Source organism: Gymnogyps californianus, chromosome 14, assembly GCF_018139145.2.
Source record: "Gymnogyps californianus isolate 813 chromosome 14, ASM1813914v2, whole genome shotgun sequence".
NCBI lineage: Eukaryota > Metazoa > Chordata > Aves > Accipitriformes > Cathartidae > Gymnogyps > Gymnogyps californianus.
The window spans coordinates 10,345,443-10,371,935 of NC_059484.1; the positions used below are offsets into that span (position 1 = coordinate 10,345,443).

At 40.5% G+C, this 26,493-nt stretch overlaps 1 protein-coding gene across 4 annotated transcripts; it reads left to right on the plus strand.

Moving 5' to 3' along the window:
- The first annotated feature begins 174 nt into the window (after positions 1-174).
- On the plus strand, positions 175-26,478 carry CREBRF (CREB3 regulatory factor). 4 transcript variants are annotated; one of them, XM_050905044.1, is made up of 11 exons: positions 175-233; positions 9,453-9,630; positions 10,614-10,739; positions 11,599-12,331; positions 12,497-12,682; positions 13,213-13,314; positions 17,018-17,212; positions 19,141-19,330; positions 19,779-19,852; positions 20,255-20,377; positions 20,619-26,478. In XM_050905044.1, exons 2-11 carry the CDS (start codon positions 9,622-9,624, stop codon positions 20,732-20,734), a joined length of 1,854 nt encoding a protein of 617 aa, XP_050761001.1. In that variant the 5' UTR covers positions 175-233; positions 9,453-9,621; the 3' UTR covers positions 20,735-26,478. The 4 variants fall into 4 exon arrangements, with proteins under 4 accessions (XP_050761001.1, XP_050760999.1, XP_050761000.1 ...); XM_050905042.1 differs by having other exon boundaries at positions 11,599-12,682; XM_050905043.1 differs by lacking the exon at positions 13,213-13,314 and having other exon boundaries at positions 11,599-12,682.
- The last annotated feature ends 15 nt before the right edge of the window (positions 26,479-26,493 follow it).

Consider the following 26,493-nt stretch of genomic DNA (forward strand, 5'->3'; position numbering starts at 1 on the left):
TCCCACCGGGACGCCGTCCTATTGGCCAGCGGGGCGGCGGCCGGCGATTGGCTGGCGCGGCCTTTCGGGCCCCCCCCACCTCCCCGCCCGCCCTCCCCACGTGAGGGGGGCGAGTCACGCGATTTCCGGGAACCCGTCAGGAAGGGACATAAACAAAACAAACCCCGAAGCCGCATGGAGGGTCCGGGCCGGAGCGCGCGGGGCGGCGCCCCCTGCTGAGCCCCGGCCGCCCGGTGAGTGCGGGCCGCGGGGGGCGGCGGCGGCCGAGCCTGGCAGCCGCCCCGGCCGGCAGCTGCGCCCCGGGGAGGCGGGAGGGCAGCGCGGGGGGCTGCGGGCCGCCCCGGGGCCGCCCGCGGGGCCGCGGCTGCCGGCCCGCTGCCCCGCTGGAGGGGCGGTGGCGGGCGGAGGCCGTCCCGGCGGGGAGGAGGCGGTGTTAGGTTGCGCGCCGGGCAGGGGGCTGCGGGGCGCGGGAAGGGGTGTGTCTGCCCGGTTCCCGGGCGCCGAGGAGAAGAGGACGGGGATGGGTGCTCAGCGGACAGGAGGGGAGCGGAGCGGCGGGAGCCCGCCGCCCCCTCCGCTCCCCTCGCTGCGCTGGGGGGGTGTGGCTGCCGGTGCTGCAGGAGAGCAGCTGTGCGCGGGGGGTGTCCGGCTCCGCCGGCTCCCAGAGCTGAGGTTTCGGGCCCGATGGCTGGGGGGGGGGCAGCACCGATGTGGCTTGAGGGCGCGGTGAGAGGGGCTGCGGAGGGACGCGGCAGGCTGCTCAGGGGACGTAGCGCGGGCTTAGCAGCGAGTTGTCAGCGTCCCTTCCAACCTCCCTCCCTCAGGAGCGGCCCGTGCCTTTACAAGGAAAGCGAGTCTCGCAGCGAGCGCCAGGGAAACGAAAGCGCCGTCCTGCCGGGGGAGACCGGTCGCGCTGGTTGTGCGGGTGGAGGGGCTGCGGGGCCGCCCGGGTACGCGGCGCCGGTGCGGTCGGCGCGCGGTCGGCGCTGCCGCGCTCGGGGCCGGTTCCTGCGCTCTGTTGCTTTTCAGGCTCGTAGTCGCCTCCTCCGCGTTCGACCTGTTTGAAGGCTCGGGACGGCTAGGGGGTCACCCGTGGGTGTGTGGGGTCTCTCTGCCTGGGGCGTACTGGTGTCCAGCGGGGCGGCTCTAGTCCGTAGGGAAGGCTGCGGGGCCAGAGGAGGCGGAGAGGGGTCCCGGGCCGACGGGCGGTCTGCGAGTGGCGGGTCAGGGCGGCGGGAGGGACTCTGCCTGCTCCGGCACGGCGTTTTATGTAACTGCTTGGGGCGGGGGGGTATGGAGATTCACCGGCGAACGGTGAGCGGCAGCCCCGGCCGCTTAGGAAGGGGCTTTCCCCGGGCAGCGGGGGGTGCGCTCCGGGGGAGGCTGCGCCGGCCGCCCCCAGCCCCCGCGGGGGCTGCAGGGCGGGGGCTGCCTCCCGCGGGGCAGGGGAGCCCTCTGCGCCCTTCCCGCCACGCTGGGTCCGGGGGGAGGCCGGCGCGGGCTCCCAGTGCCCCGCGGGCGGGCGGACGCGGTTCGGCTGCGCTCGGGGCGGCCTGGGGGGCCCGGGGCCGCGGCCGGTCCCCTCCGGAGCTGCGGAAGGGGGTTTGTTTACATGTCGCCTCACCCTAGCTTGAAAGGGCCGCTGGGCGGGTGAGCGGCGTGGGCGGCGGCGAATGGCAGCGCGCGTGGCTGAGGAGCGAGCCATTGAGCGGGCGGGGAGGGCGGGGCGGGGAGGTGGTGGCCGCGCTAGGCTGCGCTTCGCGCTGGCTGGCGGGGCGGCCATGTTGGCTGGGAGGTGTGTTAGTGGGTCAGGGGCGGGGGCGCGGTGTGGGCCGGGGCCGGCCGGGCCGGGGGAGAGCTGCCCTGCCGCGAGCTGCCCTGCCGCTGCCCGCGGGAGGGACAGGGGCTGGAGCGGTGCCGCTGGCTGCGGAGGGTGCCCGCGGCCCCGTCCCTCCGGAGCGCTTTGCCTCAGGGAGTCTGTGGCTTCTGGGGTCGGGCCACCGGGGTCCGCAGGCGCAGCCGGTGCGCGGCCCGGGGCGGGGGGGCGTTGGCGGTGCCCGTTCCAAGGTGGTCCCGTTCCCCTCCTCTGAGGGGAGGACGGGGCGCGTTCCCGCCTCCTGCTGTGAGCCAGTTCCCACAGACCTTACTGATAAAATATCGGTAACTTCCCCCGGCCGGCTCAGGAGCTGCCTCCGGGCGTGTCCCCGGCTTTCAGCGTCTCCCCACACGGGTCTTCGACACCTCTCCGAGTCTGGATTAGGTTCACACAGGCTTTGAGGTGGGGGCAGCTTGCCGAAAGCCCCTCATGTCACCAAGGAACGAAGCCTGAACTTTATTTACACTCCGTCCTGAAGGTCCCCAGCTTGGACCTTATTTTATGTAACGATGCCCGCGGTATTACTGGTATGCCCTAATCTCATCCCTGTGAGTTGGCAGTGGTTTAACAGAACCGTGCAGCATGGCGAGGCCAGCCCACAGTGTTTCTCAGGGCATCGTCTGATGTAACTGATCAGATATCAAAGATAATTTAATGACCAGAATTCACTGTGTCATGCTCCAGTATAAAACACGTGCTGTTTTTCAGGCTTCTCTACGCAACAGGCTGAACAGTTTCAGTCGTTCAGCTATGCCAGTGAAATGTTAAATTCTCGTTTAAAGTAAGCGTAATCTTTATGTTGTTGCCACTTGAGGGTAACTTGTTGAAATCATGCAATACATAATCTGCAAAACAGAACCAGATTCTGATATTATCTTTCAAACACTTTAAAATGTTTTAAAGATTATGATTAAAAGGCCTTTGCCCTAAGGTCGCTTAACCAAGTATTTCTGCGTGCCTTGGGGGGGGGTTAATTATTATTATTACACGTATATTTTCATAGTAAGAATTATAGAGGGGCAGACACAGGTGCTTTAGAAACGCGGTCGATTTTTATTGTTGGCAACTTAAATGAGAAGTCAGAATCTCTGTGGGAAATATATCAGGTGATTGTTTTAGCAGGAAGGGTTTCTTGTAGAAATATCAATGCTCAGTGATAATACTTTTTGGAGGCATGAATAATAACTCAGAGACTTCATGCAGTGCTTTGTAGCCAGTAGTTTACCTGAGCAAAGAAAGAATTGTTCTGTGTTTGATGGGACTATTAACTGGTAGGAGAAATGTGCAGCAGAGGTATCAAGCCATTGAACATCCTTGCCATGTTTTTGTTAAATAATGAGAGTGTCAAAAGAGCTTTTTGAAGGACAAAGATTTGAAGTCCCTTCAGTGTTAGCAGGAATTAATTGGGAATAGAAGCTTCTGTCCAACTAATAGACTGATAGTGTGGTATAAATAAGGGAACGCACTGGTTTAGATTCCCATGACTTGCATGTCTATGCTGTGTGGTTTGTGAAGCCTAATTAAATGATGTTTTAAAATAAAAGTTTGATAAGGATATTTGGCACTTCGTAAGAAGTGCTTGAAAGTCGGCATTGGCTTGAAAGTCAAGCCAAAAGTTTTCTGAAAATAGTAGATTTTAAGGTTTGGACCTTGCTATAATAATTTCCCTGATTATATTATTATATTAAAAAAAAAATTCTTCTCCTGTTTTTTGAACTCTTATGCTGGGGTTTTTTTTACTTTTTGGACTATTTTGACTGATGCGTTTTTCTGATTTGTTGCTGGCTTTGAAGTATGCTGTACTGATAACCCATTTCTAACAAAAGTACAACAAAACATAATTTTACAGTATGAAGAGTAGACTAGATTGTACCATTCCCTTCATCATAAGAGTTTTTTTTCTGGGAACTATAGAATTAAGTTTTTTCTTACCCTGAAAGACTTTGCGCTGTCAGAAAAAAAATGTAGGAAGAACTATCATGTAGGAACATAGAATATTGCTGGAGACTGTAGGCTAGATTGTTGTCTAGTTTTGCTTTTGTTTTCTGTCTTTGCTTTGGCCACGCTCTACTTCAGGGGAAATCTCTGGCTCAAAAAAAATTTTGAATGTTAGTCTTACTGCTAATTCTGTTGTGCAAACAACTCTCCTAACTCCACAGTGGTATTTTAATAAAGGTTTATGCAATTCATATCTTAACTATTAAAAGTTTTTTAAATTAATTGAAGTGTGTTGATATAGTTCTAATAAGTTTTTAACATGCTGCACGTCCCACTCTTGGCACTAAAATAATAGTAAAATCTCAGTCTTTGTTCCAGAATGTACAGAAAAGCTAGTGCTTCTAGTAGGAATATGTTACTCTGGGCATAGTTTTTATGAAATATGTAGATGCAATATGTTCTTTGTTGGTTTAAAAAAAAAAACCACTATTTTTCTTCTGCCTCTTGTATGATGATCAGTTATTGGCATCTGCCTGCTTGCTTACGCAGTCGTGCTGAAGTGGAATACCCCTCCAGAGCTGGGTAGCTGGCATTGACGTGTAGGGGTATTAATTCAAACAAAGAATGTAGTGCTGTATTCTTTTTGGTAATTCATCAGCTCTTTTACCTGAGGTGTTGTGTGTGTGACTGGAGACCAGAGCTTCTGTTTAGTGGCACCACTTCCAGATCTTGAAGTCTGTTTGCTGTGGGCAAGTAGGATTAGAAAAATAATATTGAGGGGGAAGGGAAGGTCAGCAGAGGAAAAGGAACAAAGACAATGAAGTAGCAGTTTTCCTCTCCTGAAGGGAAGAGGCTTAAAAGAAGTGAAACGGTCTGCTTATCTTTAGTTTTTTTAAATGGCAGTGCTCCATCGAGCTTAGGATCTGGGTGTCTTAATCAGATGTTGTTTGCTCTCCAGGATAGAGAAGGCAAAGGGCATAATGTCTGAGATGCTTATGCTGGCGTTTTAATACAAATACATCACTGAGAAGGTAGAGGGACTTGGCTTTGGATGAGCAGGTGAATGAGGCTACTGTGGGTGGAAGCAGAGGAAGACCTTTTACAAGAGTGTCTTTGCTCACCTGCTATGAAAAAAAAATCAAAAAAAAAAACCCACAGAAGAAAACTGAGTGTCTTTGTGGTGGCGGAGAAAAGTAAAAGAATTTTTTTAAGTCTGGCTAATTGAAGAATCATGTAGAAAGAAGCGGGGGGGGAAGGGCAACAAGAACATTATATTCAGAAACAAAACTAAGAAAAATATGTTCTGCGCTTGAAGATGCACTGAGCAGAGTATATTCTGTAGTAGGAAACAAACTGGCACAAACTGTGAAAGGAAAAAAGTTTTAAGAGATGCGTAAGAGAACTTCTTGCATCTGTAACTGTAGTACTTCATAAAATGTCCAGACACTGCATAGTACATAATGGTTCTTTTAAAATACGGCATAGTTTTTGTGCATTCTCTGAAATTCAGAGTTCGGCATCTTGAATGTTTTAGCCTGAGTTTGTAGGTTTAGTATTGACAGACTCTCATGACATGCTATTTTTTTATCTGCATCAAAAATATAACTTTGATGAACTGTGCTGTATGATGCAGTCACCATCATGAAAAGTGTAATTGTTCATGTAATGTATTTATAACAGGCATTTAGCTGCTGTGATAATAAGCACTGTACAATCAACAAAATGGTATAGCGACGCTCCGTGTGCTTTTGAATTGTACAAAATACACATCTGAATTGAGACAGAAATAGCAACTTTAGTTATAGCTACAGTACAAATGATTCATACAGGTGACTGAGGAAGACTTTCAGAGTTGTCAAGCTGAAAGCTGGCAGTTTAGGTTTCTCTCTTATAGAGACTTCTTTGGAGATAATGTATTGTCACCGAAGGGCGTTTTACTAGTCCAGGGAAGTGGCATATGGATGGTAACTGCCATGCGTCTCCTTAATGCTGCATGTTTTGAGTTTAGGGCCTGCTGTCTGCCAATTTAAATGTACTGCTGCATCAGTAATGTCATGTAATAAGCCTGCCATTAGATGGTTTGAAGTTCAGCCTTCCTGGGTGTCTTGGGACCACTATTAAACTACTCTAAATGCGCATTTTCAAAAAGTAAATATAAATGCAGAGGATTTTTATTAGGATTTGTCATTAGATTAATGAATTATTAACTCTATAGAACAATTTTTGGTTACTTATTGATGACTGATGGGGATTTTAACCAATGTATACATACATGCCTCCATCAGTACCCCAAATTCTTAAATGCTGGATGAACGTAGCAGTTCCTGAGATGTCTTGCCCTTCCTCATGCCCAAGTGGACAAGCAAGCCTTCTCCCAGGAGCAGGGGCGCAGCTCCGCACTGATGTGACTCAAGAATCTGCAGACACAGAACCAACTCAGGGGCTGGCTCCTTAATCACCTTAATCTGATTTAACTGCAGGCTGCTGCCAAAAGGAGTGGCGGCACCCTGCCCGGTGCCTCGGGCTGTGTATTCCACCTGCAGTTCAGTTGCTGTGAAGCAACTACAGGATTTCACTTCTGTATCTCTGTATTTGGGAAGGGCTGATGTAAGGCATTAATGAAAATTGTCCTGAAGCAGAAATTCCTGCTATATTTATCTTCAGTAATTCTTACACTGCTATTCTTGCGCTCTGCCACAGATCTTTCAGTTCATTCAAATCTGTATTCATTATAGATAACGTAACAACTGTACTATTCTGTTCTAACGCAGTTTTGGGCTGAGAGTGCCAATAATGATAAATTCTGTAAAAATGGGACTTCAGCTGTGGTCTACGAAGTTACTTTCCTTCACAGAGAGTTCAGATTTTACATCTGTGCTTCTATATGTGTCATTGACTTCTACTATACATCTTTATTTACCAGTTCATGAAAAAATACTGGTAGTTAAGTGTGAACACCGGGAGTCTTTTAATGAAGGTCTTGATGATTCTGGAAAATTTAGAAAGCAGTTGGAAGTAGGTCTGCTTTGTTGGGAGCATGAAGCATGCCTAGACTGTGCAGCTCCCTGAGGCAGTGTCTTTCTTTTTATGGCCTCACCATGTGTCTCCCCTCCATAGAGCTACCAAGAAAAATCTTATGTTGTAGACTACTTGAATAGATCCTAATGGGATTCAAATCACATTTAAATATTATAAAATGTCAAGAATGAAATATAAAGAGAATTACGGGAACATCAGATTAGCTGATATACTGCTTTGACCTGGGAGGACATACACTGTCATTCTTAAATGGTGCTATAAGTTTATAGCTAAAAGATCACTCCAGTCTTTGAGATGCTAAAAGTATTTTGAACGTTTAATGTCTGTTTTGAGGATTTGTGAATGATCCAAAAGCTCCCTGGTCCTGACACTTGGAAGCGTTGGTTGGTTGTTACTGAAATCAGTGTCAGTACAGATTAAGTTTCACCCCCCTTTCCTGTGTATATAACACAGTGGAATGGCTTGAGGTACGTGTTCTAACAAAAACATAACAAAGAATAACCGGTGAAGAAGCAGCAAATGTCTCCTTTCTTTCCCCTTTATATCATGCAGTGGCAGAACTTTGGTAGTCTCCCATGTGAATGCAGATGGTCGTGGTGGTGTTCTGGTGTTGACGTCAAAGTATTAATCTGATGTTCTGTTGAAAAAGGCATCAATCTCTGCCACTCTGTATGGAAAGAAAGAAAGATACTACTCAGGTGTAGATTGGTATTAAAGATGATTCCTTCTCGCCTCTTTCTTTGCATATGAGAACATTGTTTATTTGTGTTAAAGAACAGGCCCTTTCTCCTAGATCAGGCCAGGTTGAAAAGTGAATTAGTCGTTCATGCCACATTAAACAGCATGACTTATTCTGCTGCAGTGTGGCCTTTGCTGGGCGAAGGGAGACAGGGGTTGTTGAGGCACGTTGCTCTGGGACACAAACTTAACTTTAAATGTCACTTTAAGATAAGTAAAAAGAGTTCCCTGGAAGTTTTAGAGCAGAAAGAAAATTTTGTCAGAAGGAACTGGCTCTTATTCGACACAGGGCCCTACAAGGAATGGCTTGCTTTGGCAGTGGTAGCATGGTTTTACTGAGAACTTGTATATAACTGGACTTGTAATTGTTGTTCATTATATTCTAGCCACTATTTGAAAAGCAGTATGTTTTGATAAGTAAAGACTTTTTTGCATAGTGTCTGCTTTTACCACAGTCTGATGGTATATATGCTGACTATAACAAAATAGCTGAGATACTATGTGAAAGTAGGAATAATCACGGGGATGCTGTCACGTGCTGGTGGGAGGAGAGTTCTAAGTGTAGCTCTGCTGTAGGAGAACACTTTTACTTTACTATTTGTTTTTCAAAACAAGAGAATAAATATAGCCTGAGCAGATTGCACCGAAGTCTGCCTTAGAAGCAATGATGAATGAAGAATTCTGCTCAAAGAAACAAATATATTTTAACTGATAATACTGAAAAACTTTACAAGTATGATGGTTCGGTTTTTTTATTATGCTCCTCTAATGCTGCTTTTTTGTTAAAGAGGCTTTTTATGTAAGGGTAGGGATCTTGCAGGCGAGCAAGACAGTTAGAAAGCAGCATCCTTGAAGACAATGTAGTTACATTAGATACTAAGGTTTGATACCATGGATGATTTTTTTTTTTAAATTATTGTTTTTTATATAACATTGTTCTTTTTTACTTCCTGTTACTTATTTTATGACTCTTCTGTCATTTTTAGTGTAGATATAGTTACTGATGTTTGTGGTAAGGTGCTTGCTTTTCTACAGTTCAGTTTTTCCTTACGTTGTTAAAAAATGCAGGATTAAGGAGGATATGAGGCTCGGAAAAGTCTTTAGATATGCAACTGAAGTAGCAGCAGGTCTATAGAAACTACTAAACTGGTAAAGTTACTAATAGATAAATTGGACCAATTTCAGCATGTGCCTTACTTGAAATTAATAGAGAAGATATTTTATTAGGCAGCTCTGAATTTGGCACAATTTTTAATTTGTTCTGTTGGGGAAGTCTGTCTCTTCCCTTCCTCTACTGCTGGACAGTGAGCATGCTTGCTGTAATCCCTCTACCACTAGATGTTGCTATATGAGTGATTGATATAATCTTATCTGATGCTGGATGGATTAATCTCTTAAGAAAAGGAGATGTCGCTGAAACAGTATTACTGCCTATTCTGAAATTAGTATTTTGAGACGTTTGCCTGAGACATTTTTAGAATTTATTGGCTCTGTTACATTAGTCATAAGGATTGTTTCTGTCTTGTATACCCAGCAGTATGCTAGTCATTATTTCCAATTAGGCAGGCTTTTCTTTTCATATGTCTATAGAGCTTGTGGTCTCGGTAGTGAGGAAAAAAGGCAACAAAATGTAACTCAGCCAAAAAGGTTTTTGGAGGAACTCTGTTCTGTAGCATCTGTGGCTTTTCATTCAGTGAAAGATGGCAGGAGAAGAAAATTGCTATACATTCCAGAATGAGGAATAATCACTTTTCAGGGAAATTCTTTGTCTTTACTCCACTTTGGCTGTTTTTTTAAGCACTACCTTTTTGGTGAAGGATTACTTACCTCCTTGGGGGTTTGCTGTGTTTATTCTACACAGAAGTCTACAAATAGAAGAGCTCCATCAGGGTGAACTGAAGTTATCCTAAGGAAAAATTTCATTGCATGGATTGTGTAAACTCACTGAGACTGAAGTAAAGCTGGAAAGGAATCTACAAGTGAATAAAACAAGAAGTTTGGAATTGGATTTGGGGAATCTGGGCTTGGAAATGCCTCAGGTAAGTCTGTTATGATTTCGTTTGTTTCTGTAAATAATTTTGCTTCCTTATTTAAAACAAAACGTTTAAGAGCAAATTTGACTGGCATTTGCGGGGAGAATTTATAAGAGATTCAATGGTGTATATTTTTTAGGCTCCCAGTAGTGTCTATGGTGGAAGCTATGTTGCTGCTCTTGGTACTGTATTTGTTCATACAGCAAGATTCAGCAAAGTTGTCTTGATGAGGGTGGATGCCTGGAGAGCAGCCTTTTATTGCTGCAGTGATTCACACATCAGCACACTGAATGACTTTCAGCAGTACAGTGTTTCTCCCTTCCCAACCCTCAGGGCGAGTGTGTCTAGAAGAGAAATAGAGGTCTGGAATTAAATGTAGCAGAAAGCCTTGCTGCCCATTCCCTGCATGCCCAGTCATCCTGCATAATGTTTTTTGCAAAGTTCCACTTCGTTCTTGAGAGATATAACACTCTTGATTTAGTTGTAATAAATTTTGCTTTTGTTACAGTCTCAGGTGGAAGTTTTATGAGTTCTCATGGTTCTAAAAACAGTCAACACTGCTTTAGTAAAAAATGGTTTGTATTAGGGTGAAGGCCCTGCAAGCGTGTAGTGCCTGTTGATACTCACTGATCTTGCCAGTACTCGCTCTCCTCTTTCCTCTTCTACAAATGCTAACATATCCCTAAACTTGGCAAACGCATGAGAATTTCAAACCAACAAAAAAGAATGAATGAGCAATGCTCTTGCAGCTATATGATGAATACAAATGTGTCCTTTGATTACAGAGCTGCATGTTGTTAGCTGCACTTACAGTATTCTCTCTCTCTGAGAAATGACATGCTTATCTGTGTAGGTAAAAACCTTCCAGATGCAAGTATAGCACAAGTTCAGAGATTTGGATGAAATGGCAATACTCTTTATGTTTTGTTGAAGAAAAGAATATGCCTTTTTATAGCGTGCTTCAAATGTCAGTATCAATTTTGTTGTAGCCCAGTGTGAGTGGAATGGACCCTCCTTTCGGGGATGCCTTTCGGAGCCATGTGTTTTCAGAGCAGACTCTGATGAGCACGGATCTCTTGGCAAGCAGTTCAGATCCAGACTTCATGTATGAACTGGTAGGTCATCTTTCTGTGTGTGTACATAACTTCCTCTCCTTGACTAATACCCTGAGTTCGTGTAGTAATAAAGGGATATTTGTTCAAGGATGCTAGAAGGTTATTCATTACTGCTAGCTACTGATTAGGAAAGAGCCTAACTGCTTGTCCAGCAAATGTGATGCTTCCTCAATAGACGCTTGTTAAAGCTGGCCATCAGGAGAGGCTTGATATACAAGTCTCAAATAGAGCTGTGTTGACGTTATGTAATGGTGCTTGAGACTCTTCCTTACAATCTTTTCTGCAAGAGCAGCTATATGCTACTGCACCCAAGCTGTGAATGCAGGGGAAGCAAAATAAAAGTTGACTCATGAGCTACTTATACTAGCATTCTTTTTTTTTTTTTTTCTGCATCAAAGGAGAAAGGTAGCTTATAGTCATTAATTGATCATGTTAGAATGAGGTTTTCCAGGGACTGGTAAACTTGAGCATATTCTGCTTAGCACACAGCAAAGATTGACCTAGGTTAATGGAGACTAGAACAGCTTGCCTGTGATGTCTTTCATATTTTAAATACATGGATATTAGTACTAGTCTAGTTCCTGATGACCAGATGAATTTGCAATAGCAGAAAAAGAATCCAGTGGCATTGGACTTGTATCTTTAGCAATCTCTTCAGAAAGATCTGCTGCTGAAGCATGGAAGCTGGACTTCATTCTGACCCTTAAAAGAAGCTTTTAGTTGGAAGTTGAGGTATCTTCATATGTTATCACTCTCTTACACTTCGCTGGAATTAAGCTCAGCATACTAGATTAAGTAGAGGACAGAGCTGATTGATACTTTTTTTCTATTAATTTTTAACGTGTCTTATTATGCACAGGACAGAGAAATGGACTATCAGCAAAGCTCCAGAGACAACTTACTTTCAATGGAGGACTGCAAAGACCTTGAGAACTTGGAGTCTTTTACGGACATCCTGGACAAAGAAGCTGCTCTCACCTCAAACTGGGAGCAGTGGGACACCTACTGTGAAGACTTAACTAAGTACACTAAATTAACTAGCTGTGACATCTGGGGAACAAAAGAGGTGGATTACCTGGGCCTTGATGACTTTTCAAGCCCATACCAAGATGAAGAGGTGATAAGCAAAACACCGACACTGGCTCAGCTTAACAGTGAGGACTCCCAACCTGTTTCTGATTCACTCTATTACTCTGATTTGCTCTTTAGTGTAAAACAAAACCCTTTAAATTCTTTATTACCTGGCAAAAAAATTGCAAACAGAGCAGCAGCCCCAGTCTGTTCCTCCAAAAACGTTCAGGCTGAGGCACCTTTGTCGGACTGTGTTCAGAAGGCAAGCAAACCTGCAACTCAGCCTACTTCCAGTACACAAATCATGGTGAAGACCAATGTGTACAATAATGAAAAGGTGAACATTCACGTTGAATGTAAAGACTATGTTAAAAAGGCAAAAGTAAAGATCAATCCTTTACCACAGAGCAGGCCAGTGCTGAGCCAGACACATGCTGATGCAGCAAAGGAAAACACCTGCTATTGTGGTGCTGTAGCAAAGAGACAAGAAAGAAAAGGAATAGAGTCCCCGCATAGTCACAGTACGCCTCCTATTTTGCCTTTTAAAGAGACTCAAGAACTGCTCCTCAGTCCACCCCAGGAAACCCCAGGGCTTATTGTGGGGGAGAGCAGTCTTTCTGCCAGCACATCAGTGTCAGATTCTTCACAGAAGAAAGAAGAGCACAACTATTCTCTTTTTGTAACAGACAGTTTGGGTGAACAGTCAGCCAAAGGAGACCCTGAGGAAGATGAGGATGATGAGGATGATATTGAAGATGAGGACCATGATGAAGGATTCGGCAGTGAGCACGAGCTGTCTGAAAACGATGATGAGGAAGAAGATTATGAGGATGATAAAGATGACGACATCAGCGATACTTTCTCAGAACCAGGTACCAGCAATGTTGGGCTTTGTTAACATGGAGGTTAATGGATTTGTCTGCCAAGTGGGAAAGAATGCTTTTGAATGCTTTGTAGTTACAAATGAGCAACACTGATCTTAAATTACAAACTTTCCTCCCAGATTTACTAAGTCCTTTGCAAAATGTAATTAATGAAAACTGTACAATGTCTCTATTGCCCTGTTTCAAGAAAAACTGCATTAACTGTGGTCATGCAACAAAAATAATAATAAAGAATACAGGAAAGCTAGCTTGTAGCCTGAGGTCGTAGAGCAACTACCTGCAATTGTTGTCATCTTTTTTCGTGGCTTGATCATAGGATGTGCAGAGCTTTGTAGTGCTTCAGTAGGTTGCTGCTTTGAATTTATCCAGAGTTGTATCTCTTGATAGCTGGTATGAAATCATAGCCTGAGTGAAATAATTTCATATTTACTTAAGTCCTACTGTAGGTACAGTTTTCCACAGAATCCAAAGAATACCTACCACTGAAACTAATAGAACCGTTTTTTGGTGGTTTTCAGCAGTAACGCTTAGTGGGTCTTCAAAGGATACTGAATTCCTCTCCTCTGCATGTAGAAATGGAGCCTTAACAACAGAAATAAGAACTAACCTTCACCTAGAAGGTAACAAAGCAGTAACGTTGTGTAAAAATAAAATCTGAAGGGAAAGGGACAGGACTGTAACCAAGTATTAGTTTCATTGTAGAAAGTATTATAATATTCACATTTTATAAATGCTTTGTAGTAGAGTATAAGAATTAGGGTATTCAGACGTTTGGCAATATGTAATTGCAGGGGGGAAAGCAGCTGAAATTTTGCCTTTTTAACACAGCAGCTTCCCTAAAGCTTGTCAGTGTTTGTCATAATGAACTCTCAGATTAAATTATTTTCTAAGTAGATTTCCGGAGTTGGCATTAAACTTGTGAAGCATTATGCCCTTTATGTTACTTTTACATGTACATAACACGTTTTTATTAGCATTTTAAAACCTCTTCCTCCCTTCTTCTGAATTGAACTCCCTCTACTTTCTGGGGCTTTGAGTAGCTATTACAGCTCTGTAATGATTGCTGTACTGCACAGTGCTTTGCAGCCCACGGAGGCATGTTGCACAGAAAGCCTGGTAACCTTGAAAAAGAGATGTCGTATTAAAATGCTGGGATTTCAGTCGGTGGAATTACATTAACTATTTGCTGTTTGTTCAAATTTTACTGACAAGCAGTCGCTTTTGCCTTCTAAATACAACTATGTCATGCAGTACAGTAACTGAGGAACTTGGCTTACACAAGCTTGCTAGAACTTTAAGTGAATGAAGCCGTTCAGCTCGAGTATGGTGATATTAAAAGTTTCATCATATGTTTTGATTATATTAGAAGGTAATGTCTCCAGGTATTTTAATTATGTCACTCTTGTACTTCGTGTTGCTTTTTAACCTCTAGAATAAAGGTAAATACTATGGATAAAGTTTCTAAAAATAGGCATGGCACAGGAAGATTTAACCTTCCATAGTACTGAAACCAAAATCAGTTGATAAATTTAGAGTGAAGATGTAATTTACTGAAAGGACAACAACTTACTAGTTATTGCTGACCCTCTGACGTATTTTATACACAGTTTGCTTTTGTTTATTCTTCTTCATGTATGTTTTTGGAGCGTGTGAAATGCTCTGTTAAAGTGTTAGTGTTGTCTGAGGAAATACTGAGATATAGCGAACTTCAGGAACTTGGAGAAATAACTAAAGATGTGACTGGCTGTTGGGCAACTTCGGGCAACAATGTTTTTATTATCACCATGATACAGATTTAGCAATTTTGGTCACCTGCAAAGGTAATTTATTATGGGAATTATCAGCCCAGGCCTTTTCTAGCACTTAAACTTTTTTTGCCATTACTAGTATATTTTACCGATCTCATTTAATAGAAATATTTGTAAATGACTGCTTCTCCCATCAAGTAGTCAAGAGATTCCAGAAATGGGAGATGCAACAAATGATTCAGTTTTTGGTAGCACTGGAGAAAAAATAACTGAAAGGGAAAGTGCTTGTAGAGACATGGAGATTGTTTAAAGAAGTTGCACTGCATCTATTCTGAGCACCTGGACCATCAGCTGGGGGGAGAAGACTCATAATGGTTTGACAGAAGTCAGTATGACTAAATGGTAAAGAGAAGGGATTTTCTGGTTTTGTTTTGGTGGGGCCATTTTTGCTTTTAATCTGGTAAGATGCAAAAGTCATGTCTAGCCTGTTCTCTGTTTTACTTCATTTAACCCTGGTGAATTTAAACCTAAAACCGTAGTAAGGGATGCGAACAAAGATTTTTAGGAGGGACTTGCAAAGGTAAGTACAAGAACCTTTTCAGATTTCTTAGAAGCCCGCAAAAGAAAGTGAGACTACTATAGGATCTTTGCTAAGAGGAGAATTCAAGGAAGATGAATATAGTGCAGAAAAGCTAAACAGATCTGTTGCACTCCTGTATGTTACAGATTAGGTTAGGACATTGTGCATAGATTATTCTATGTAACTTTAAAATGATAGCAGGTCAATGTTAGAGTTGCAAGGCAGGATGCATTAAGTCAACATAATTTGAGTTGCTAACTTAATTATAGTTTAAATAAGCAAACAGGAAGTCTTGATTTTAACCTTGTTGTACATTTGTACACATCAGCTCTTAAAGAGATTTGTTTTCATCGGTTGGCTTAATTCTGTGTTATCATGAACATGGGCTAAATTTGTACATATCTATATAATGAGTTACATAGCTTGACATGTTTTTTTCAAGTGGAAAGCAAGTGGGTTTTTTGAGAGTATTTTGATACTCATGTCAAACAGCATTTGAGTAAAATGGAAGTACAGTTAAAAATACTTGTGGTATTTGAAACTATATTTAATGTCAATTGTCATAATCATTTTGGCTATACAAGAAAAAATACTTTATGGAGCATGTTTCATTGTTTGATTTGCCTTTAAAATACTGTCCTTTTAATAAACTAGAGAATCAAAGTAAATGAGTTGATGAAATGATTAGAAACAGAACTTTAGAACTGATTTCATCCTTCTGCGCACCTAACTTTTATTCATACTTTGGGTTATGAGGTGAGAGTCAGACCAAAGCAAGGAAGTTTGTTTTTTCTCCTTCAACTGGTTTTTCAAGTGCAAACAGACTAATTGAATGGACTGTTTTAAAAAGAAGAAAGTGTTCTTTGTGCTACTGTTAAAAGATGAAGCAGAGCTCAAGCATATGGGGTCAAGGCTTGTTAAGCTTACAGTCCAGTCCGTTCAGTGGTTGGCTTTTCTTGAAGCTTCATCAGTGTATGTGATGTTTTGAAATGCATTCTTTTTTAAGTAAATGCAAACTATTGTATAGCATTTTAGTACAAAAGGCGATGCAGTGGTTTGGGTTTTTTTAACCTTAGGATAGGTTGTCTTTATTTTCTAAAGCATACGTAGGATTTTAAAAACTGTGGTTTGCATTTACATAATTATGGTATAAATATTTATGCAATATGGATAGTGGCATTACAGTTTCCATGTACTTCACGAACACTTCATCATATCAAGTGCATCATAATATACCTCTAAAATATTGTGTAGCTTTACTGTGGATCATTTCTCTTCATCCCACTAAAGAGGTGAGGAAGAGATTGAACAGCTTGTGTCCAGATCTCTTCAATTTAGGTGGTCTTTTCTTATGGGATTTAGGTCGTTGTCCTGATAGCAGAGCCCCCTTCCTCTAGTCTAGTAGAGATGGGTGGTTTGATTTATTTCCTGAAGGTATTCAAACTCAAGGAAGAGCAGGAGTTGGACTCAATGATCCTAATGGGTCCCTTCCAACTCAGAATATTGTATGATTGAATAATTTTGCTTTCTTTATTAGTCTTTTTCTAATCCATCTTTATTATCTGCTTCTCTTTCCATGGTTTTTGATTAGAGATTAATTAAAATGTGGAGGCGAGTTAGGATTATGTTCCTGCAAATTCATGGAGAAAATTGTATGGATGGAAGAACACTCTCCAACAGCTGTTGTCTGTACTCTGCAGTGGTGGGATTGTGGGGGAGAAGAGCAATAGAGCTTAAGGGGTCAGAGAACATAAAGGGTCTTTCAATGCATAAATAATTTGTCTCTTTTCAACTAATGAAGCACCATCACTGGCTCAATGTCTGTTCCTGAATTTAAGGCAAGTACCCAGTAGTAGTTGATGCTGAAAACCAAGTCTGTTAGATAATGTAAAACAGGCCTCGTCTGTGGTTTTGCTCTTAACTTGAATACTCAGTTAAAGGGCTAGAAACAGTTTTGTCAACATATTATATAAACAATGCAATGCATCCTTTTAGGGTATGAAAATGATTCTGTGGAGGATTTAAAAGAAATGACTGCAATATCCTCTCGGAAAAGAGGCAAGCGAAGATACTTCTGGGAGTACAGCGAGCAACTAACACCATCGCAACAAGAAAGAATGCTGAGGCCATCCGAGTGGAATCGAGATACGTTACCAAGTAACATGTATCAGAAGAATGGTCTTCATCATGGTAGGAATAGAGTCCTAGTTACAAGTGAATGTCTTTCGTTCTGACACCTTCAGTAGCCAAACTCCCATGCTTGCAAGTGCTGAGAAGTTGTGTTTTGGCCATGAAAATAAATCATTAAAACACTGTAAGTCTGTTGCTCAATTAGCAGAGTTCTGCACAGCGTCCAAGGAAGGCACAGCAAAAATACAGTAACTTTCAGTGTGGTTCTTCCACAGGAAGGTGAATGAATTGAGAATTTTAACTTCCAAGGGCTTTCAGTGGAAACCCCAAGAGTTCGAAATTTTCTCAGTGGATACTGTAAACATATTGGATGGGTTCCTTGACTGATATTTGCTCCTCGTAGCTGTTAGTTTTAGTCTTGCTTGTGTTAGAAGTAAGTGGGAAGTGATCTGAGATGCAAAGTTCACGTTAACTGCAATATGAACTAAGGGACAAGCAATAAGGCGTAATTGTCTCTTTGTTCCTCCCTACTTGTTTCTCCCACCTATGTGAATGCAGCACAGTGAAGCAGTTACTTTTCTGTGAATAAACTATTTCTTTAAAATACCCTCTTAGAAACTTAAACCAATTGGTCTAATAACTGTGTTTTATTCCCGTAACTTTTTGGTTAGCAATTTGCTGTACCACACACATGACGAACATCACCGAGAACAAACCACTCTTAGGAGTAATGTTTATTTTCTTGTCACAGGACCTCTTTGGTAGGCTGCTCCATTTGATTTTGGCTTTGAAGGAGCAAATGAAACCAGCTTCCCTGGTCATAATGTTAACGTTCCCTTACAGTTGAAAATTACTCTCTTTAACATGGCAGTTTATCTTCTGTTAAACCAAAAGATTTTGTTGTTGTTGTTACTTGTAGATTTATTCAGGGAAGGAAACTTTTTTTTTAAATCTCCTTAGTTTTTATATGCTTATTTATCTTGTAGTGAAATATCAGTACCTAAAGTCCCTATCACTGCTCCTTCTTACGAAGGCTTATATCTATACTTGTTATTAAACAACAAATAACCAAGCATGCCTTGAGGACTCAGTCCTACCAGACACTTGGAGGAGCAAGTGACCTTTAAGTCAGATGTGTATGCAAGGGATTTGTAGGATCAAACGCTACTTAGCATCCAGAAGCTACAGAATATAATGTGCAGGATTTTTTTATTTTCATATACGGACATGTACCAAGGTCGTCATCTACCTCAGATAAATCATGCTAAATTATCGGCTTTCTAATAAATATTTCTGGAGCAGGTTTTGTTAGTTTTATTAACATTTTCATGCAAGTGTCTGTAACAACTGGCATTTTTAATAGAAATCTAGAAAAAGACACATAGCAGTGGCAGAGAATCTTAAGGAATAAAGATTTTGTCTTGAATATGTGTATTTCCTCAGGAAAACCAGGCCTTAAATAGCTTCATTTACATATAAAAGAGGTTAACTAGCCTTTATGTTGATCATTTAAGCTCAATATCACTGAAGATCGTTTCAGTACCAGGCGTTGACACTCCTTTTTAATACAGAACTTTAGCAATAAGGTTATTTAGGAATTTAATCAACTTGAGTGTGCAAGAGGATATGTTGGCTGAACACATGAGTTAGCAAGTTACAGCTGGGGCAAAACAACTGGGTTTGAACTTATGACATACATTTTTCAGCACAGTTGTGTGTATACTGTCTATCACATCCAGTAGCCTGGCCAGCAGTATTTGCTCTTATCTGATCTGGGTATAATGAGAATTGCACAAAGCAGTTTGTCTGGAAATGCTCTTTCTATTATGAAAGGCCATAGGGATCACATGATTCCAGTCCATTCTCTTGTAATGAACAAAGGAACTTAAACTGCACCCAAAAAAAATACATATTTAAGAATGTTTTTTCGCAGGTTTGTGTATGTATTGTGTCGCTTCCCAACCCAATTTTCTGCATATTTAAAACAGGAAAATATGCAGCAAAGAAGTCACGGAGGACTGATGTAGAAGACCTGACTCCCAACCCCAGAAAACTTCTACAGATTGGTAATGAACTGAGGAAGCTGAATAAGGTGATCAGTGACCTGACGCCAGTCAGTGAACTCCCCTTAACTGCCAGACCAAGGTCAAGAAAAGAAAAGAACAAGCTGGCTTCCAGGTATATATTAGATAACGCTACATGGATGAGTAGATTTACATTACTACAACTGTACGATTAAGATCGTACTAGTTTTTGCCTCAAGAGATCCTGCTTCATCATGGCAGTTCCTGCAATGGGCTAATTACCAGTTTATCAAAAGGCAGGGCAACTGGCGCTTTGGAGATGTAGTTTGCCTGTTCCCTAGATAGCGATTTATTTCCACTGGAAACTGGCTTACTTAGCTGCAGGGCAAATGATTGATACAGGGATAAAATCCACAAGTGTGAAATGTAAGCAGATATGGGTAGCAGAGTGCTTTCAACAAAGGTGAGTGAGGAGATAGATGATTTTGTACGTCACAGCTCTGGGAATATTGGTTGACAAGTTCGTGTGGCAAGCAAACAGATGCTCTTAGTATTCTGGAATTTTTGTTAGTGTTCTAATTCTTCCCCTCTTCTTACTATAGGGCTTGTAGACTAAAAAAGAAAGCCCAGTATGAAGCCAATAAAGTAAAACTCTGGGGTCTCAACACGGAATATGGTAAATACAACTCTTCACATCTTAATTTTTCTTTTGTTCAGACAAGTCTGTGTTTTGCACCATCATGTAACCTGGGTCATACCTGGCAGTTTATAGAGAAAACAGGGTTGGTACAAACCCAGCAATTTTGTTGGTACAAAAACAGTCCACTCCATAAAGTGTACGTAAATTGGGTTACCTGCAGTGTTGAGCTACTTTACAGATGCAAATTATGTAACTGTATGCATGTAATGTAAATCTTTTTGAAAATATGTTTACAGATGTAAACTATTACATCTTAATTTTACAGTAAGTGTGATGTGACACCTTTGACGCTTACAGATAACAGTGTGTGGACAACTGTGGATCTCTTGCTCCAGGGGGAATGTGCTGTAAATCTAATCCAGGTTTTTTTCTTTGCAGATAATTTACTGTTTGTGATCAACTCCATTAAACAAGAAATAGTTAATCGGGTGCAGGTACCTAAAGATGATCGAGGAGTCAACATGGAACAAAAGTTGAACATACTTATTAAAGACACTCTTGGTAAGCAGTAAACTTCATGTATTTGCATGTATGTGAAGAGACGTATAACCTATTATACATTAGATTGCAAACAATTTCTGGAATAGAGAAAAGAAAGAAGCGCTTCCTAATTTCAGTTGTCTGTGCCTTGTGGTTGGTTACTAACCAAAGTGTTCATTGGCTTTGTATTACTTACAGGAATGTACAAATACGTGCAATGCACAGTAACCTTACAGCACGTTTTCTTACCCTCCCTTTTTAGGACTACCTGTAGCTGGACAGACATCAGAATTTGTGAATCAAGTTTTAGAGAAGACTGCAGAAGGAGACCCCACCGGTGGCCTTGTAGGGCTACGAATACCAATGTCAAAAGTTTAAGACATGACTTCAGCTGTTCTCATCGCTCAGATTCTACCTGTGTCGTCAAGTACTTCATTGTAAATTGCATTCTGGTCTGCATGTCAGTTTAGCATTATGTAAACACTTACAATTAGGTTCCATTGTTTCTAAATAACAATGTAGTAAAACAAATCAAAGCATGATACAAAATGCTTAATAGCATTTTTGGACCATAAACCAGATAGTTTCAAAGCTGCTTTAAGCTTAAATACAGAGATGAGGATTCTTTTTAAAATTAAGTTATCTAGGACCAGAATATATCACTTTTGTTTTAGAAGCAAAAACATGTTTTTGCTAGTAAAAATTTTTAGCATATGCCAGACATTGCGACAGGTTTATGCTCCAAGTAAAATAAGAGGAAATGTTTTTTTGGTAAAGCTGTCAATTTAGGGAGGTTTTTGTTCTTTTTTTTTTTTTTTTAAATAATTGGATTTTCTTTTGTTGTTCTTAAAAAAACAGTAAGCTTTCTTTGCAACCATTAACTTGTACATAGCACACGTGGCATTAGCGCTAGTGTGCCATATAAGACTTTAATTTTCTGAGCTTAATATAGTATTTAAATGTCTGTGCAAGCAAGAGAAAAAAAGTATATTCTTTGTGCCTTGTATTTTGGGGGGAGAGCTATCAGTATAAGCTGGTAAAGTTTTGTATGAAGAAAACCCTGAGGGGAAAAACCAAGATGTATAGATGGTAAGATTATAGATTTTAATGTATTTGTTCCAGCTCTTAAAATTTTTGAATGTATATAGGAATATGTTGAAAATGTAGATATATGCCACAGAGTCTATGTATTGTATAAAAGATGGCTCTAGAAAACTCAATTTCGGTACTTTGGCCGGAAGAAAACAAATACTTGCACATTAATGCGATTGTTTATTTTTGTACCAAAGACAAATGCAACTGATATGGCGAACTGCCAGTCTAAGTAAAGTTTTGCACAGCTTATATGATACTGTACTGAATGTAAAAACAAATGAAAAAAGAAAAAAAAATTAAAGGTCAGGGTTAGGGATCTTACTGAACTGTGAATTTTTTTGTTTGGGTCCAATTATCTACAGAAGGAGCATTCATACATAACAATATTATTTGCTGTTCTTGTAGTTCGCTTCCATGGTAGATAAGTTGGTGGCCGTCTCGGAGTCTTTAAATCTTTTTTCTCTGCACTTACTGTAGGAGATTTTAATATATTTGGATTTTAGTAAGCTATTGGTAAAATAGTTTTCAACTTTGAGAATTTAAAAAAAAATATTTAGCTTGTTGTAGTATACTTCCACCAAACAACCAAAATAAAATTATTTTTATTGTAATGTGTATATATGTAAAGAGAAAAAAGAGCTACAAATATCTAATTCCTTAGTTGCCACTTTTCCAGTTGATGTATTATTATGCATGTGATGTTTCCAAGGATCAACACAGGCTTCAAACAAAACAAAACAAAAAATTTATAGACTTTTATATTTTTGTACAGGTATTTCGAAACTAGCTTCTTCAAACTTATATGTGACTTATTCTTGTTAATTCAGTAGTTTCTATGATTGAGGAATATTAACACACAGTTCTTATTTGCTCTTCTGCTAATAAGAGTTGGCTTTGTAGTCAGTGTTAACGTACAGATTAAAAGCTTTAGCCTTTGATGAGAAAGTCCTTTATCTCAAGGCAAGATCATTCTCTGGTTTCATGGACCCCCCCTTTTCCTCCCTGTTCTTTCTCTCCCTATTTAAAGATGACAAAACACTGTTTACTGAAAATAGAAATACCAAATATTTTCAAATGTAGCTGCTGAAAAAAAAATGCAAAAGTCCATGAAGGCTTTCTCCCCGCTCCCTTTGGGGAATTTCTCCACTTCATTTCTAGTTTGTCTAAGTTTGTTTGTACTGTGATTCCTTTTTGTTTATAAGTAGATTATTTTTATATCCAAGCTTGTACTATAAAAAAAAGTCTGAATCGGTAATAGTGCAGTAAGAGTGGCCGATGAAGGTGGCAGTCCTGCCACACGCTTGTGAGTGTGCACACAGCTTACTTTGTATCTAAATATTTTGGAAGACTCAAAAGGGAGGAGGAGGCCAAAATACCACTACTGAGCTGTACAGAAAGTCTTTCCTACAAGAGACTGAACAAATACCCAGGGCAATTTAGGCAAAACTTTGTAAATCCACTTAAGACTTGCAAAATCTGAGTGGAATGTGGGTGGTTTTGTTTCAGGTGTTTTTGTTGTTGTTGTTAGGGTGAGGTGAGAGTTGGCTGCTGCTTTACACAGTGGGTCGGATGTATTCCTATTGTAATTATTGCCAATGTTGCAGTTATTCCGGAGATGCATACGGCCCATAAAACCCCGACAGAGAATGTCTCTTGTGAAGTTAAGGCCATGTCTGTACCAAGATTTGAATACTGTTGTTCCTTTCTGATGAATGGCGTTAACGCGCCGCTCAGATACGAGAGGTCCTTATGCTATATCCAAACTGTGTAGACAAGGCAGCATTTCTAAACATTAAGAGAGCAGTTTTGCAATCAGGTAAAAACTTCTGTGACAAATTAAACTGACAAGGTATTAAAAAGCCCCTTTTTTACTGCTCAGAAATACTGGGCAAATATAACTTTATAGCTTTTTATTTTTGTCTGAAAACCAGAATATGATTTTGGTCTAGCATTTCAAAGTAGACTTTGAATCTTTAGTGAATTCCGTACCCTTGCATTTCAGTGTTTTCTATGTATTATTTTAAGTTAAAGCTTTTAAATAGTTGAGCTTTTTAATGTTGACACTTTATTTTGTACCTATTTATATGTATGTATATCTTAGAAAAGCACTTTGTTTAAAAAAGAAAAAAAAAAAGAAACTGCGTTTTATATGATTCCTGCCACTTGCTGCTAACTCTGGGCTGGTCAGAATGCTGCAGCGATACTTGATATAAATAAAACCTGGCAGTAAAATGTAGAGTAAAGATAAGACCTTTTGCTGGTTTAACTTTATCATAAAGGTGACATAGGCAAGCTGTGCAGCTTTACATTTTAACCAGGGGACTCTGTGGCATTTAAACCGTCTAGAAATGGTTGTACTTTAATGCCAGTAACAATCTGCTTCCTCTAGTGTCATTAAAATATATACATTTAGTGTATACTTATCACAAACAAAAATCTTGTAAGGGTATAAAAACCAACAAATGTACATGTTCTGTTTTTTGGCAATTGTGGCATGCATTTTTGGGTGATCTTTAGAGAAGACCATTTTCTAAAGATTTTCAGTGTTCATACATGGTATGTGGATCTTAATGAAGTCCTGGATTTTTTTGTTTGTTTTTGAGTGTAGGCATTGTGAATATTCACTTTTAATCCTATATCCAAAAACAATTATACATTTTTGATTTAATACAAACAAAAGCTCTTCCTTTTTCTGATACACTGGATTCTCTAGAATTTGTTTCCATATTAAAAGCATGCTGTCATAACTGCTCTTGTTGAGATCTCGTCAGTCTGAACTTAGGTGCCACACTTTGAATTGATGGACTGCTTGTTCTACTGTACCATGTATGATTCTCGTCCTTTCCTACTTCCTTCATGACAGATGATGATGTGGCTTTATATTGTGCCTTACTTGTACATCTAGAACTAAATGTTTTTCATTCCCTCTGAACTCTTCAAACCTAACCCTTCTGAAATTGAATCAGAACTGATAAAAGCATCCTGAAGAAAGTTTGGATAGATCTGAATTCAGTTTCTCTCAATAGTCCTTTTGTATTTATATGGAAGACCAGTTTTTGAATGGCCTTGCAAAACCTGGGGGTGCTCATGAAGGGTGTTTTTTAGCCCTAAACCCCTTTTGCTAACGCTTCCTTTTATGGTTTATTGAACACACTTACTGATACTTGGCGAGTACTTTTTTTTGGATGAGAGAGACTTACTACTAAAGCTATGTTTACGTGTGGATGGGCTGGATTTTCTTATCATACCAGTTGAAATCATTGTGCTTTAATGAAGTTGCATTGCTGTAAAGCTGATGTGAGAGTCAGGCTCAGCTGTGTTCAGTTCCTAATTCTTTATAGATAGACTTTATTCCATACTAAGAGGGCAAGGAAAAAGTTTGTTTTTTAAAAAAAAAAAAAAAAAACAACCAAACAAAAAAATCCCTAAAATGGATGAAGGGTCTTTTAACTAACCTAAAAGCAACCAGACACTTCTGAAATAGTGGTGTCAGTTTTGATTTTATTTTAAAAAGATGCCCCCTCCCCCAATATTTATCTGATATTTGCCTTCATTAATAAAACAGCTTGTTCACAAAATATTAAGACTGGATGTGCTTTTCTTTTCCATAAATCATTTAAACATAGCTGATTTTTTTAAAGCTCTAAAAGGCTTTATCAGGAGAATTTCAGAGGGTTGTATACAAGTTGCCTTCAGCAGAAATAGCAAATGCAATCCTGTTCCTCAAACGTGCTTGCTAGTCTTCCTGAAATTCTGTTGAGGCATAACCCCATTATGTACCGTGAATGTTAGGATCTGTATTTGGCCTTGAGACCTGAATTTCAAGAATGCATCTAATCATAATTTTATTTTCTTTTTAAGTTGGAGGCTTCAGTTGGAATCATCTAGTTAAGTGTGCTGCTAGATGTGGTCTTGGCTTATTGACACAGCCTTGCACACAGCTGAGGTTTATTTTGTTTACCCCAGGGATCGTGTGAAGTACATTTCAAACAGTTACTGCTTCAGTGACTGATTCTTCTTGTAACTGTATTAAGGGCATTAGTATGTTGACAAAACACCACTCTTGAATATCTCCCAATATAAATTGGGATTCTTAAATGTCATTAATGAAAGATGGCACTTCTAGGTTATATCTTCTTTGCAGCATACAAAAATGTCTCTATCTTTCTACAATTTACATTTCACAATATGCCATGTTTTTTACCCCAATGCTTCTAGCATGATAAGAAGGTGCGTGTGCGCACTGAATTATAATCCTCAGCCTCTTAGACATTCATGAACTTCCACAAGAGCAAATACTGACTATGCATTTATTGTCTTTCTAATGAGCTGTGGAGCTAAAGTGGAGCCAGAGCCACACTTAAGCCACACTTTTTTTTTTTAATAAAAAAAACTCCAAACTTTTTAGATAATGTCTGTTCCAAGTTTTTCTTAAGAATTTTTTGTAGTTGGGTATCTCTGTAAGTCAAATTTGGGTGAGGTAACCAGCTACTGTAAGGAAAACTTCTGGATTGGATTTGGTATTGGCAAAAGCACACTCCGCCCTATAAAAATCTTCTGATTGAGAAACAGAACCTAGTAGTAGCACTTAATTTTATTAATCTTTCTTACAATGATGGATATTCATACATTCTGATTTGAATCATCTATCCTCCCAGAGTATTATGTCCAAGTAAAACTTATTGCTCAGTATTTGTGGTTGGGTGAACTCTTAAGGCTGATGGCACGTGTGGACATAGGTGGTTGACAGGAAAAAAAAAAAAAGGCATTTTAAACAAAACATGGCATCCTGTTCTGCCTATGCTTGGGGTCATGATTGTAATGCTGTCCTTGATATTCTATAATCAACTTCCAACTGGAGCTCAGAAAAACTTACTGAAAGTCTTGTCTCTGTTAGAAAATAAATTTACCTTGTTAAAAGCATGATCTGTTAAGAGTTGCAATGTTTAATGTTGGTTAATAGTTGTGCAGTTTTTATTTTTTTGAGAAGAGGCACAATTAAACTATTGACTTTGTTTACTCTGTCACCCTTGATCCCTAGC